The sequence below is a fragment of the Pelodiscus sinensis genome, chromosome 1 (assembly GCF_049634645.1).
Source record: "Pelodiscus sinensis isolate JC-2024 chromosome 1, ASM4963464v1, whole genome shotgun sequence".
NCBI lineage: Eukaryota > Metazoa > Chordata > Testudines > Trionychidae > Pelodiscus > Pelodiscus sinensis.
This window is the reverse complement of record NC_134711.1, coordinates 196,258,350-196,272,005: the sequence shown is the minus strand read 5'-3', so window position 1 is coordinate 196,272,005 and position 13,656 is coordinate 196,258,350. Positions and strand designations below refer to the sequence as shown.

The following is a 13,656-nucleotide window of genomic DNA, read 5'->3' as shown; positions in this document are numbered from 1 at the left end:
TGATCTTTTGCTTATGCCCAGAAACTTTGCCCTTTAGTCCAAGCAGCATAGCAATGCTGTTTCGTCTTAAGGGTTTTTATTCCATTGCCATTCTCTGAACTGCCTGTTCATCTAACTGAAGGAACCCCTCTTCACTGGGGGCAGAGAGCACTCAAAGTCTTTTGTCCTCTGGTGATCCAAAATAATGCATTCCACTTAGCAAGGATCATCAATATTATGTGCAACACCTCCTCTTGGACTCTAGTATTTTACACTGGCTAATACTCCTCCCCTGTCTGGTGATCTACAGTTACAGAGCATACACTTAAATATTACCTGATAATATGGGACGCAGCTGGTGTAAGTGAGATAATGCAACCTGACATTTATAAGCATTTCATAAAATCTAAACACATTCTTATACTTCTAATAACTATTTTAGCACTAATAACATATAGGTGAGGAAGAGCAATTCCAGCTATGCATTTGTCAGTGTTCAGCTGAGACCTAGGCACCTTGCCATAAGCATGGAACCTGGTTTGCCAGCGTCATGCTGACAACTGCAGGATCTCACAGTGGTAGTCTAAGACCTTGTAAAAGCATTTGATGAATATGTGCAATTTAATGATTTCTCAAATAGCAACTCTTGCTTACTTTGGACACAGCTAACATCCCGCTGAGGGGGAAAATAACTTCCATCTCATGACACCAAGAAAAAATAGTAAAATTGAATGTGCACGCAAAATTAGCCATTAAAAGATCAGCGAGGAGCTGATTAGGATCCGGGGAGGAATTAGTTCAGTGAAAATAAATAGATCCGAACACACGATCAGAGTTATTTAGTGTTATAACAGTGAAAAAGATAATAAAGTACAGAAGGAACTAGCGTGTCAGCTGAGGAAAAGGAAATAAAACCAGAAATATCACAGGCATTAAAAAGCAATGGGAGGGACAGCCATGACCCAGAGCCCATTTGGAAAATTTTGTTCAGTTTGTTGTCAAAGCTTCTATGACCCCGATAGAAACACACATACAGCTCCCAAGCAGCGAGACTGAATTAAAATAAAACTCGCACCAGGGAGCAATGGAAGCTTTTAGCGGCCCTTGTGGTAGTAAAGCTGCTGCAGGTGATGGGCTCTCAATAGAATTTTACAAACAGCCATGCTGATCTCACCCCATAGTGGCTGGGAGATGAGATCTAACACACAGTCAGATAACACCAGAGGTTAATAACAATTCTGCTATGGGCCCAAAGAAAGGCAGGCTTCTGAGTAAGTGCTTGAGCTACAAACTCCCTCCTTTCACACAGGCCTAAAAAGAGATGTTCTTAATTGCTTTGGTGCTATTAAGGTGAGTTGCTGAGGTAGAGTGGCGTTTCCTAAGCCAAATAGGTGATTTGAATGGCCAAATCCCACTAAGATTTTAAATTAGGTGGGATTTCAGGTCTTTACGCAGGAATTTCCGGGGGGGGGGGGTGCTTTTTTTTGTAAATGTGGACCACAGGGGTGTGGATGCACCCCCCCATGATCTCCCAAGTAAGCAGGGAAATCAGCCCAAGCCTTCCTCAGCGGGTCAGAGCATGGGAGAGGGAGGCTCGGGTAGCGCACTGCTTCTACCTTAGAGTATGTTTACTTGGGGGACCATGGGGTTGCTTTTGCACTCTTCATACCCTTCCTGCATACAGGCCTGGATTTTCATAGCCGCCTAAGGAGATCAAGTAGTGGTGGTCATAGCGAGACCATGTTGGTGGTGTTAGCCATGACCTGCACTCAGTCTGGTTTCTACCCAAGCTAAGTCTGCTTTAGTCACCTGATGCTAAAACTGCATTCTATTATTTGGTGATCCCAGGCTTTAAGACCAGTTTAAAATGAATCCCGACAATATGACACTCCTTTAGCAACACTGCTGAGTGCCAGATCTTGCCCAAACATCTTTCTGCTGAATAAGTGGACACATGTTTGTGAACCATAGTGTCCTGATCAGCATTTCCTTAGAGCGCTGATAGGCTATGATTCAGACATCTCTTGAAGTTAGAGGTGTAATGTTTCTGTAGGTGGAGCCAACAGCCGCCAGGACTGGGTTCAGTATCTAAGGTTACTTTTCCACTGACGCAACACAGAATCAGCTCGAGCCACCACCCAGTAACCTAGAAAATTCACACACCACAGCTGGGCAGGGCACCTCTGAGAGGCAGCACTTTCCCATTTGCAAGCACAGACTTTGAGAGTAGAAAGGAAACATTTAATAAAAATAGAAGTCACCTTACATTACCTAGGGAAAATGCTGCAAGCAGGATTCATACTCTCAGAGCTGTGATTAGGACACCCACCCCAGAGTGCGTGGGGCCGGCCCGTCTGCCTCACGTTCTTGAGTTCTACAACCAAGAGTTCCTTTTCTGCATCCCTCTCTGTTCCCTCACCATACCCCACTCCCACTGGTTGTCCTTGTGGGGACCCAAGGTTCAGAGACACATCTCTGAGAGTTTCCCCCCTCACCCGCAGAAGAAGACACCTTGCTTGCTTTGCCATCTGAGCACTTTCTTTGGCTGGTTGCCCTGCCAGCTGCTGCTTCTCGCTGCCTTGCCAGCCACTCATTCTGCTCGTCACCTCAACAGCCACTCATTCACCAGCTGTCAGTCAATTGCTGGTGCCCCCTGCCACTCTGCTGTCACCTCTGCACATAAGTCTCTTAGTAATTTGCAGCTGTTTACAGTCGGTGCAGAGTACTGCCCCATCTCAAGTTATTTCAGCTCTTAGTGATTTTTAGCTCTTAGCAGGCTGGGCAGAAACACAGTCCTGTCACAACTGATTTCAGCTCTGAGCATTTAAAATAACAAAAGCCTCCTAAAGGAGCCTATTTAGCACTTTGAATGGGGGGAGGAGGGGAGGAGAGAAGGAACAGGTTAAACCAGACCAGGGACCCTGAGGGAGAGGTCACATCTAGTTGGAACACCTGCCCCCAACCCTCTTACTTTCACAGGGCTCTGGCATTTGTGCCCCTTGCTTAATGAGGTCCTTTCACTGAGGGTGGCTCCCTCATTTGGGACAGGTTAAGCACAGTTCTGCTCCCCTTTATTCATACAGTAATGACAACATTAATAACAGCATTTCACTACTCCTGCATTCAGTACTAAAGTGATTTGTAACCCAACACTAGCCAGGGTACGTCTAGACTACATGCCTCTGCCGACTGCAACATATAAATTAGACATACCGACATAGTCAGTGAAGCGGGGAATTTAAATATCCCCCACTTCATTCGAATAAAAATGGCCGCCACGCTGTGCCGGCTCAGTTGTTTGTCGGCACGAAGCGGCAGTCAAGACGGGGATCGGTCAGCAAGGAAAGCCTTTACCGACCAATCCTGTAAACCTCGTTGCATGAGGCATAAGGGATTGGTCGGCAAAGGCTTTCCTTGTCGACCGATCCACATCTTGACTGCTGCTTCGTGCCGACAAACAGCTGAGCCGGCACAATGTGGTGGCCATTTTTATTCTAATGAAGGGGGGGATATTTAAATCCCCACTTCATTGACTATGTTGGTATGTCTAATTTACATGCCTCAGTCGGCAGAGTATTGTAGTCTAGACATACCCCCAGAGTTGATCACTTTGAGCAACACAGCTCTGTCTGCTGGATATCTAAGTAGAACAGGAGCAAACTACATTTACATAAACCCACCTAAAGTCTCTCCCCCTCCCAGCTAGCTGTCAGGGAAGAATTCGTCCAGACCCTGCTTATATAGGAAAATATGGTGTTGGTGGAAATCTCATATAGCCATGTGCATAAATTGATGTGCTGCTGTTTTTTGCTAATCCAACAGTGCTCATGCCAGTAATATAGAATCTTGGGACAATAAGGATAGTGTGATTGGACTGGAAGCTGATATTGCTACATTGTACACTCCAGATTAACAGACATCACTATGAAGTGAATGATACGTTGCTGAGTTGTCCTTTTTACAGAGATGTACCAATGTTTTCCACATTTAGAGACTGATAGTGCTGTTAAGCATACACCTATACATTCATTCTCAGGGGTTATAAATACTTCCTGTGGGAGGTAACATAGGTAGGTTTGGAGTAGTATAGGGTCCAAACAATCAGTTTGGTGGGAAAGATGAGTTATTACAATGATCACTTTACAGGAAGCCTTAATTATCTAGTAAACTAACAAACCTGCATGGTAAGATTTTAAGCTGAATAATGGCCTAGAGTGGAAGGATAACCAGCTAGAGGTTAGTAGGGTGAATTCCATGGCTGTGTCTACACTGGCATGAATTTCCAGAATTCCATTTTAAGTTTTTCCGGAAAAGGAGCGTCTACATTGGCAGGCTGCTTTTCCAATGTAGACGCGCTTTTCTGGAAAAGACTACTGGGCTGTCTACACTGGCCCTTTTCTGGAACAGTGTTCCGGAATAAGGACTTATGCCCGAGCGGGAGCAGAATAGTTTTTCCGGAATAGCAGCTGATTTTGTACAGTACAGCGTCGTTGCTTTTCCGGAAATTCAAGGGCCAGTGTAGACAGCTTGCAGCTTATTCTGGAAAATCAGCCGCTTTTCCGGAATAAGTGGCCCAGTGTAGACACAGCCCATGTGATTCAAGGAAGAAGGGAAGGCTTTTGTTGCTAATAAGGTTTGTCTGCATTCTTAAATTCATTACATCTGATACCCTTCACAGACAGTGGAAACATGCAAAGAGAATTGTGTGGTCTCTAACTCAATGGCTACGTCTACACTGGTCCCTTTTCCGGAAGGGGCATGTAAATTTCACGAGTCGTCGTAGGGAAATCCGCGGGGGATTTAAATATCCCCCGCGGCATTTAAATAAAAATGTCCGCCGCTTTTTTCCGGCTTTTAAAAAAGCCGGAAAAGAGCGTCTAGACTGGCCCCGATCCTCCGGAAAAAGTGCCCTTTTCCGGAGGCTCTTATTCCTACTTTGAAGGGCACTTAAGAGTAGGTTTGGGGGGGGGGGGTGCCCCTCTCTCCCCACTCTGGGCCCCCCTCCGTGCTGAGGAGCAGAGGTGGGGGGGAGGCGCTGCTTCTGCTCCTCCCCCGCGGGAGCATTCTCTTTTTAACTGGCCCAGCCTTCAAACCCTCCCTCCACCCTTCACGGAGCAAGGCGGGCCCCTCCCCGCTCCCGGACTCACCTGCAGGCGCCAGAATCTGGGCCTCATGCAGCAGCAGGTGCCTGGAAGCGGCGCCTTGGCGCTCGGCTGAGCGCACCTTGGGCACGGGGTCCGGGCAGACCGGAGCAATCCAACGCCGAGTGGAGGCAAGACGGGCTAGGCAGGCGCGTGGCGAGCCCCGCCCCAGTGCACTCCCAGCCCCTCTGCCCTGCACGGCGGGCAGGGGAGACCCGGGGTCAGGGAGTCCTGTCCACATGGCAGCATGGAAGGCACGCACCGAGTGGCAGAGTGACTCTGGGTGCTGGGGTGTTTTAGTGCCCCCCCATAGGTTGGCACCCCAGGCAGCTGCCCAGCTAGCCTGCCCCTTAATCCGGCCCTGGTCATGTTGTGCAGGCCTGAGCTAGCCCCTTCCATCGGGGCAAACCACAATCTGAATTGGCCACTTCATCACTGGCAAGGGGGTTTTGGACCTGCTGCCGTTCCCTGCCCTGGCTGCTCCTCTGCAGTTCTTGTACCTCCCTGGTCCTGGTTGCTGGGCCTCAGCTTAGGGTATATATTCAAGCCTGAGCTACTCTGACTCACCCTGCCTTTCCCCAGCACTGCTTTGTCCAAGGTACCTTCTGTTAGCAGGCAGCAAATCCCTCTCCCCCCACAGCTTGAGCTTAACCTGGCCAGCCATCTTTTTATACAGCTCTGCTGGGCTCTGATTGGTTGCCACAAATCCTCTCCCAATTGGCTCCCAGCCTTAGCTCTCGCCCAGGGCCATTTTAACCCTTTCAATTCCAGTGTGGGGCAACTGTAACTATTTGGATCAAGAGATTAAAAAAAAATCTAAGAAAAAGGTTGATGTTTCGACAGAGGCAGCCCTCTCTCTTTGTCTCTGTAGATGGTTTTGAATTGTTACAATCTTTATATGTTCAGAGTTGTTTGACAACCATGGCTGTGAAAAGTAAAGTTATTAATGTGATTGGTACATACAGAAAAGTATTAATAAATTGTGATGATCAAATGAATAAATTACCAGGAGATTATTAAAACCCATACTCTATGCAGGGGATCTATTTCCAATAATTTTCTAATTCGTTACTCTTGCTGTTGGATATGTTTTTGCAAATTTTAAGGAACAAAATAAAGGCTCTAAGTTGAATCAAGTGTTAGTGACTGAAGAACTACATGCCAGTGAGAACCAAGTACATCTTCAGCTCTTCATTTCAAAATTCTTAACATTTATTTTTGAAATTGTATAACTTGTGTAAAAAAAAATGAAATAGTGGTTTAGGGCACTATAGATGGGCTGTACTTCAACACATGTTTAACTCTGACTTTTACTTAATAAAGATGTGTGTTTAAGAATGTATGTTTAATTAAAATGTCAGCTGTATGCACTCACTGTGGGAAATAGACATTAAGCTACTTTCTATCCTGATCATTCTGAAATTATCAATAATAAAGATACTGCAGGTCAAATTCTGCCTTTCATTATCCCTATGCCAATTTCCCATCTCTTTCAGTGCTGTTTTAGTAGTGAACAATCTGTGGGGTGTCAGTGGGATCTATTCTAGGTCCAATAGCATCTTTATTAATGACATGGATGAAGGAATAGAGAGTATACTGATAAATCTGCTGATGGCACAAAGCTAGAGGTGGGGTTTGTAAAGACTTTGGAGGACAAAACTAAAAATCAAAGGGACCTTGATAAATTGGAAAACTGAGCAATAGACAACAACATGAAAATGAAGAAAGAAAAATGTACTAAATGTATGCCACAAATATACTACACCAAAAGAAGAAAAACTAAATGCAGTCTTGTATAACCACCTAATCAGTAAACTAGGGAAATACAACCTAGATGGGGCTACTACAAGGTGGGTGTATAGCTGGTTGGATAACTGTTCTCAGAGAGTAGTTATTAATGGTTCACGGACATGCTGGAAAGGTATAACAAGTGGGGCTCCACAAGGGTCTGTTTTGGGACTGGTTCTGTTCAATATTTTGTTCAACAATTTAGATATTGGCATAGGGTACGTCTACACTTGCTCCCTAGTTCGAACTAGGGATGCAAATATAGCCGACCGAAATTGCTAATGAAGCAGGGATTTAAATATCCCATGCTTCATTAGCATAATCTTGACCACGCACTATTCTGCTCTCCAGCTGATTCGAACCAGAAAGCACGCTCCGGGACGCATTAGTTCAAATCAAACCTCTTGGTTTGAACTAATGTTACTCCGCAAAAAATGAGGAGTTACATTAGTTCGAACCAAGGGGTTTGATTTGAACTAACGCGTCCCGGGGCGCGCTTCCTGGTTCGAATCAGCTGGCGAGCAGAATAGCGCACGGGAGAGATTGTGCTAATGAAGCACGGGATATTTAAATCCCTGCTTCATTAGCAATTTCGGTCGGCTATATTTGCATCCCTAGTTCGAACTAGAGAGCAAGTGTAGACATATCCATAGAGAGTACACTTACTAAGCTTGCAGATGATACCAGTCTGAGAGGGGTTGCAAGGGCTTTGGAGGATAGGGTCATAACTCAAAATGATCTGGACAAACTGGAGAAATGGTCTGAGGTAAATAGGATGAAGTTCAATAAGGACAAATGCAAAGTACTTCACTTAGGAAGGAACAGTCACTTTCACACATACAGAATGGGAAGTGACTACTACAAGGTGGGTGCATAACTGGCTGGATTACTGACTTTTAGGAATCACAGGTACCTGTACATAGCAATCAGTGCTTACTTTCGAAAGATTGTCCATGCAATCTGGATGCTCTCTTTTGCAAAAGCCCATCACTTTTTTGATGTGCTTTTGCAATGTGGATGTGCTCTTGCACAATAAGTTTTTGCAGAAGATCTCTTCCGATAAAATCTTCTTGCACACGAAGCCTGCAGTATAGATGTAGCCTGAAGGTTTTCAAAAGGAAGGTGGATCGCTATCTGTCTTGGGTGGCTGAGACGCAACAAATCCTGCATTTTAGCAGGGGGTTAGACTAGATGACCCTTTGCTGCCTTCTAACTCTCTGGTTCTGTGATTTTATAACAAACTGAAACCCAGTCATTAGAATTTAGTCAATAACTCAATACACATGCCAGAATAGGATTCAGCTCACTCTCCCTCTGCTTTGCTAGCTAGGGACTGCAAACAGGAGTTAAAAAGTAGTGAAAACATACATTGCTGCCAAAGTAAGCAGATGGGACTCTGATTACAAACAGGAGGAAGATACGAAGGAGGAGGTGCCATTTTTATACCACTTTTCAGATTAAAGAGCTGCACTTACAATGCGGTAGTAATTCTGTGTATTCACAGTGGCAAAATATTGGCTTTACTGTAATGTAATAGCGTGTTTTATTACCAATGATTGCATTTGGCAAAGTCACTATGTCTCACAATGACTCTCAACTCTTTGTGTGATTTTCCCTCCCCCCTCCCCCCCCCCCCAAATAGTTGATCGGAATGCTGCTGGCATGCTGTTTGTCCCGATTTATTACTGCCAATCAGTATGAGATGGTGTAACAAGGTGAGCATTTATCTGTTTATACATAGTGTGTTGTCCACAAGGTATTTGTGGAGAGTAGGGATAGATTCCCATATGGCCTAGGCAAATTGGAGGATTGGGACAAAAGAAATCTGATGAAGTTAAGCATAAGGATGTGAACGACTAGTTGACTATCCGATAAGCAAATGCTTACCCTAGTCGACTAGTCACTCCCCCCGCCTCTTGCTGCCTCTATAAGAAAGAGCCAGCAAGGGGGGAAAGAAGAGGGGGTACTTCAAAGCAGCAGCGTCGGGTGGAGCCCGGAGCTGGACCCTGAGCTTCACGCAGTGCTGCTGCTTTGAAACGCTGCGTGGAGCCTGACGCTGGACTCCCCCCAGTGTTGCAAAGCGGCAGAGCTGTGTGGAGCCCAGGGTCAGCAGGGGATTCTGGGCTCCATGTGGTGCTGCTTCTTTGAAATGCCACGGGGAGCACAGGGCCAGTGCTTTTGCCTTTGAAGTGTAGCAACAGCTCTGGGGCTGTTGCTACACTTCAAAGGAAGAGGCGCCCTTATCAACTAATTGAATAGTCGATGTAAATTGCACCGACTATTCAATTAGCTCATTAATCTAAATTTAACACCCCATAGTTAAGCAAGGGCATAGGCTGAGTCCTACACTTGGGATGGAAGAATCCTAAGCATTGCTACAAGCTGGGGATTGACTGGCTAAGCAGCAATTCTGCAGTAAAGGACCTGGGGATTACAGTGGATGAGAAGCTGGATATGAGTGTGTCCTTGGTATCGAGAAAGCTAATGGAATATTGAGCTGCATTAGCAAGAGCACTGCAAGGAGATCTAGGGAAGTGATTATTGCACTCTATTTGGCATTGGTGAGGCTACATATGGGGTATTGGGTCCAGTTTTGGGTTGCCTCCTCCCCCCAGAAAGGAGGTGGACAAATTGGTGAGAATCCAGTGGAGAGAAACAAAAATGACTGGGGAGCTGGACACGTGATTTATATAGAGAGGCTGAAAGATTTGGGCTTATTTAATCTACAAAAGAGATGAGTGCCGGGGGAGGGGGATTTGATAGCAGCCTTCAACTTCCTGAAAGAGGGGAGGGGATTCCAGAGAGGATGAAGCCAGGCTATTCTCAGTGGTGGCAGATGGCAGACCAAGGAGCAATGGTCTCAAGTTACAGTGGGGGAGATCTAGCTTGGATATTAGGAAAAACTACTTCACTGGGAGGATGGTAAAGCACTGGAATAGGTTGCCTATGGAGATGGTGGAATCTCTACCCTTAGAAGTTTTCAAGGCCGGGTTTGACACAGCCCTGGATGGGAGGATTTAGTTGGGATTTGTCCAGCTTTGAGCAGGGTGTTGGATTAGAGCAGTGATTCCCAACCTTTTTTATACTGTGGAATGGCAAACCTATTCACAAACTTTTGGTGGACTGGTAACATTTTATTTGCATATCATTATGCAAATAATGAATCTGTAAATATGCAAATACAAATGTTACCTATCCACCCACCCTTTGACCCCATCCAGCCAACTCTGGTATTCTGGGTCTCTGTATTATTAAACTGACAACCCATCGTTTGATATCCCCTATCTCCCACTAACCCCATTATCTCATAAGCCTGTATTCTGCCTCCCAACCCTCCCTTCTGCCACCTTCCTTTTGTCAACCACCTGTCTTGCCTGGAGCCTGTCCTGCAGCGGCTGTCACTACCAGCCTTGGTACGCTGTGTCCCAGTGACCCCTGACTTACACTGACACTCTCCTCATTCCCCAGATCCTGCCCCACTACTCCCAGTCTCCCTGGCTCCATAAACTCCTGTGTGCCAAACCCTGATCCTGCCCCACTGTCCCTGCAGCTGCGTGTTCCACAAGCTCTGAGGCTCCCAGACCTTGCTCAGACACCCTCAGATCTGCTGCCTCCTGAGACAGAAGCATGAGCTGTGTCACACCTGGCTCCATAACCACTGACCCACTGCAACCCACCCTTTCTTGCCCTTTCACCTCTAATGCCGGCCCTCCCTCAGCCCCAGCCTCCCTCCTTAACCCCTAACCCCAATCCACCCCTTGCTCCCCAGTGCCTAACACCCTTTGACCCTCTGCCCTATGCCCTTTAACCCATGACCCCTAAAGTCCATGCCAACACCCTCTTGCCCCGTGACCCCCTCACCCAACACCCCTTTGCCCCCACCCCACCTCTGCACTCCGCAGGGTGAGGTTGCTCCCTCTAGGGAGTGTGGCTGTTACTGCTGTGCGGGCAGGAAGCCATTGGTGGTGTGCATGTTCCCTCCCTCCTCAAATGCGTCTCACACCACCATGGATAGAGGCGGGGGGAGGGGGTAGCGTGGTGCCCCACCCAGACCTTCATCTTACCTGAGTGGGAGGGGGAGAAAGGAGGGAGGCACCTCACCCCCAGCGCTGCCACCGGGCAAAATCAGCCGCCATGGCTGTTGGAGCTGAAGCCAGCTGCTGTGTGGCAGCTTAGGGGACTGGGGTGAGCCCTGGCCCCCAGAGCCACTGCAAGCAGCTGGCTTCAGCTCCAGTAGCCGCCATGACCCAGCAGCCAACAGTTTGCATCCTGACACTGGTCCACAGACCAGCAGTTGGGAACCACTGACTAGATGGCTCCCTGAGATCTCTTTTAACCCTAATCTTCTGTTGTATTTCAGTAGCCAGGTGCTTCTGTTCACTCTTCAGGACAGTAGATTTTGGATATCTTACCTTTTTAGCAAAAAATGGGGCCTTTGGTTGTGGGTTCTGCCTCCCTTCCCCACCTTCCCTTAGGATTTTACCTGGTGGAAAGAGGGGACTTGCAACATCACTTGAATGTATAACTTTTGAATATTTTGTTATATATAAAATGAAAGTTCTGTTGTGAAACTTGTTAGCGGCTAAAACAATTTATCTCTTTTCTCTCTCCTTCCCTAGTCTTTCAGAGATGTGAAATACGGAGCCTGTCTCGAAATCAGGAACTGCAGAAATCTAGGAAGACTTTAAAGAATGTTAGAGCACACTCCTTCTCTTGCTCGCACCCAGACACACACACATACACCATCTTCTAAACTCTGTATCATGCGTAGTGTACCATTCCGTGAAGTACTATTGCGCCACCAAGAGTAGCTTGAACCATTCAGCATCCAGTACTGTACACTCCATCTTAAAGGCTCTGCATATGATGGCACTATATGTATGTTCTTGGTCATACAGTAGTTGCATTGTAAATGAATAATGGTAATCCATTAACAACATCGATTGGGCTGTGCATGTAGTGACTGGAGGGCAAAATTAGCCTTTCACCATGGTTAATAAATGTTGCACACATTCATTTAAACCAGTATATGAAATATATATTCTTTTGCTTTAATAAATCTTAGTTTCTTGTTTTGTTTACTGCTTTACTAAAGTTTTCATCTTCTCACCACAAATGTTCCCTTCCCCGAAAACACAAGAAATCAGTAACATAACATAAAGATACTTGAAAATAATGTTATAATGTTGTGCTTGAAGGGAAATGTTTTCCTGATTGTTCTACTACATCTTTGATTCTTATTCAATGTTGTATGCCTAGTGCGTATGCCAGTAGACTTTGTCTAGTGCATTTTGCCTCTGAACCTGAACCTGTGTAATGCTGTTACTAAGCTGTGTTGTTGCTTACTGTGAAGGCAGTAATTATGCTTCTTTTATTTTTTTATTAGATAACTATGAACTAATGAAATTGTGCTGTAATGCGGCCTTCATCCTTTTTTTTCTATTCTTTCTTTTATTTCGCATTGACGTTACAGCCACAAAATATCTTGTCAAACCAATCAAAACAAAACCAAGCATACGGAATATTTTTGGGAGGAAAACAAAAGTTTAAAATCTTTTTAAAAATAGGAATTTTTTAATAATGCCTCTGTCTAGCATGCCAACAAGAATGCATTGATATTGTATTTGTGAGATATGTATTAATAAATGGAACTATTACAGACTTCTATCTGCTTCACTTTTATTCTTTGATTCTAACATAACTCTCAGGGAGAAGTGTAAGGGAACAGAATGCACCATTATTTAGAATTATGGATATTTTAATTTGTGACTTACTTGTGGTTAGTAACAAAGGGTATGTCTAGACTACAATGTTTTTGCAGGAAAAGGTACGCAAAATGCACTCTGCATTTTGCGTACCTTTTTCCACTTTTTTTTTTCAGAAGAAGTTTTTCCAAAATTTAGCCCGTCTACACTGGGCCAAATTTTGGGGAAAAAAACCCTCTTTCGGAAGATCCCCTTCTTCCTCGTGGAAAGAGGAAGATAGGGCTTCGGAAAAAGTGCATCTGCTCTTCCGCAAAAAAAAAGTGGAAGAGAAAATGCGTTCCCTGAACGTTGCGGAGTTTTTACTGGATACCAAAGGTATCCCGAAAACCCCCGCAGTCTTGACGTACCCCAGATCTGTAGCAGTAGTAAAAGCCTAATGCCTGAGGGCTGCATGTGGCTCATCTAGGTTCTACGTGAATCCTACAAGACATTTTCTTTATCATTGCTGATGTGCAAAGTTGCCAGATTTTGCTGGTTTCGGTACTTGTCGTTTTTTTACTGCCGGTATTACTAAAGTGACACGCACATATAGCAAGGGCATGTGAAGTGAGGTGCCTGCTGATTGCAGATGTAATTGGCTGTCAGAGCTGTGTGCTCCCTCTGCATCCAATCAAAGTGCTGCTATGGTTCATTCGGTACAGCCTGCAAATTCGAGTTACGCAAGTGCAGTTAGCCAAACTACCCTATCCAGAGAAACCGTCTTGGTTACAACAATCTTGCAGCCTACTGGGATAAAGGAGGACCACTCATGCAGCCCACTCACTAGCCTAGATTGCCCATCGCTGATCTACAATGTTCAGTTATCCTGGTCCTTAGATTGTACTGCACACTATTATGGTGTTTGGAATTCCCTTACATTTCTTTTTGCATAGCACTGACTCTACTACATTTGTTAAAGAGCCTGCATTTATCTCTGAGACTTGAAATGATCTCTCTCTGTGTGAATGTGTGGAGAATTTAGGGCCTGATACCAAACCCATAAA

At 45.4% G+C, this 13,656-nt stretch overlaps 1 protein-coding gene across 1 annotated transcript in view; it reads left to right on the top strand.

The window, feature by feature from the left end:
* Nucleotides 1-12,570, top strand: part of TSPAN7 (tetraspanin 7) — a 160,058-nt gene extending 147,488 nt beyond the window's left edge. The window contains exons 7-8 of the mRNA XM_075913241.1: nt 8,551-8,623; nt 11,528-12,570. Coding sequence (XP_075769356.1) covers nt 8,551-8,619 — 69 coding nt within the window. The 3' untranslated portion in view covers nt 8,620-8,623; nt 11,528-12,570. The remainder of the gene's footprint in view (nt 1-8,550; nt 8,624-11,527) is intronic.
* The last annotated feature ends 1,086 nt before the right edge of the window (nt 12,571-13,656 follow it).